Raw genomic sequence first — 2,366 nt, 5'->3', positions numbered from 1 at the left:
ACACACACACACACACACACACACACACACACACACACACACACACACACACACACACACACACACACTCACACACACACACTCACACACACACACACACACACACACACACACATATATATATATATATATATGCGTACAAATAAGTTACGCTTTCTTTTTACTCATGGACATGACATTCTCACAAACAAATCCATTTATATATCCAGCGAGCTCACCCACAAGACCGGGAGCGTAACTGATAGAAAATGTATGGCTATCGAGGACAATGTGCAGCGGTTGGCGACTATGTGCAGTCAGGCCATAGTGGTGCTGAAGTCAAACGAGACGGACGTGCACGGGGTCACTCCTACCGAGGGCACTCAGGTAAGTTTGTATGGTGGGAATCTATATCATTGGTCGTAGTATGTACCAGCTCTCACAGCGATTGGTGCCTATGTGGTGTCAGGCTATAGTAATGTTACTCAGGTAGGCTTGTAAGGTAGGAATCTTTATTTTTGGTCGTAGTATGTAGCAGTTCTCACGGCGGTTGGTGCCTATGTGGTGTCAGGCTATAGTAATAGTCTAGTCAAATGGGATGGACATGCACGAGTTCTCTACCACTGAATGCTCTCACGTAGGGTTTAAAGGGTTAAATGCGGCGAATCGAATCTCTATGTTTTGGTCACGGATTGGACCAGCATCCGTTGTGTTGCACACCTCACACCCGTGCTAAGCTGTGCGTGTAGACGGGCGATTCTCTCTAAAGGCAACGACAAGACAACACTCAACTTACCTGTCCAACACCGTCCACAGTTGGCAAAACATCGCCAACTCGTACTGTTGATACTCAGGACATACTTAGCGGATACCATGGCACGGTTTGAGGTGCTGCAGAGTGAGCGGGCCAAGGTCGTGCAAGAACGCGCCAGGCTGTCGTCGCACACGGTCAAGAGGACCAGCGGATTGACGGATGATAGTAAGTGCTTGTATGTGCATGTGGTTGTAGGCGACAGAGTGTGGTCACGGATGTGTGGGTGGGTGTGATTCCGTAGTTCGTGTATGTAGTTGAGTTGCGTGACCGGTGCATTCAGGGATGTGTGTAGTTGACGTAGGTCGCCGTTTCGTTCTGGTGCATGTGCGCATACGTTACGTTTACAATGGGCTGTTGCGGGTGTTGTTTGGGGTTGGATATTGAACCCTTATCTATCCACGTCGTGTTCCGTCCTTCAGGACACATCTGTATAGTGCGGTGGCGAGTAGCAAGTAATCGAATGCGCAATGGAAACCATACCGTACTATCAAACGTATATGTGCACGCGGGTACGTTTAAAATTACGTACCACTGTCTATATATCTACGCATGGCCATTATGGCATTGGGATTTTCGTGTTAATTTGTATCTTTGTTTTGTTTCGTATCTATTCGGTTACTTCTTTGGCACTGTCATCGAGCAGTGCGATTATGCATACGCATATCCGGAGTTTCTTTATATATGTAATATAGGGCTCCATATCACCCCAAGCCAGATTCCTAGTTCAGAAATGGAAATTTATACCCATATCATGTGTGAGTGTATGAATAGATTCAGCGCTTATGTATCGACCCGAGCGTTTCTCTCATGAATAACTCAGTCACTCACTCGTACCAACGCGGTATCGCTACCTATTTCGAAATGGCCGCCCTAAATTACTATTTCGTGAATTTCACATCAGGTCTAAATATCGAAGAGTTGTACGGCAACAGGGACGAAGGGCTTGAACTGAGTCTCACCGCAGCCGAAAAAGTGGTCATCGAAGCGGAAAACAAAACGTAAGTCGTATTCGCAATATTTATCGTCTCATTGTGAAGGTTACCTGTACGAAGTTGCACGCATAGAACACAACAGGTTGTGCGCGTTCAATGTCAGGTGTTGACTGTTACGAGTTAGAAGCTGCATTGCTAGAATAACTTGTGGCATCCAGTATAGCGTGCTGGCTGGTATGCGTCTCGGTTCGCGTATTGAGTGTATGATGTCGGATTCTTGAAGTCCAGACATAGTGTGAAGTACTTTTATTATACAGCGTCCGTGACAAAGTGTCCGGTATCGATTAATCAGCATTCCAGGCCCTTTGTTAGTACAGTATATTAGCTACGTATTGAGCAATGCATTTCTGTCGAAATTCATTGTCAAAATTTCTGTACTGAGCGATCTGTATATACACACACACACACACACACACACACACACACACACACACATATATATATATATATATATATATATATATAGTGTGTGTGTTATATATATATTATTATATATATATATATATATATATATATATATATATAGTTATATATATATATATATATATATTATATATATAATATATGTATTAGTCGTATAC

At 43.5% G+C, this 2,366-nt stretch overlaps 1 protein-coding gene across 1 annotated transcript in view; it reads left to right on the top strand.

The window, feature by feature from the left end:
- Nucleotides 1-202: 202 nt before the first annotated feature.
- SARC_08471 (hypothetical protein) overlaps nt 203-2,366 on the top strand; it is a 4,271-nt gene continuing 2,107 nt past the window's right edge. The window contains exons 1-3 of the mRNA XM_014297549.1: nt 203-366; nt 796-958; nt 1,695-1,791. Of these exons, the coding sequence (XP_014153024.1) occupies nt 253-366; nt 796-958; nt 1,695-1,791 (374 nt within the window). The 5' untranslated portion in view covers nt 203-252. The remainder of the gene's footprint in view (nt 367-795; nt 959-1,694; nt 1,792-2,366) is intronic.

This window comes from Sphaeroforma arctica, assembly GCF_001186125.1.
Source record: "Sphaeroforma arctica JP610 unplaced genomic scaffold supercont1.766, whole genome shotgun sequence".
In the NCBI taxonomy this organism is placed as follows: Eukaryota; class Ichthyosporea; order Ichthyophonida; genus Sphaeroforma; species Sphaeroforma arctica.
Note: the sequence above shows the minus strand (reverse complement) of the source record. Positions and strands in the feature narration are given on the sequence as shown.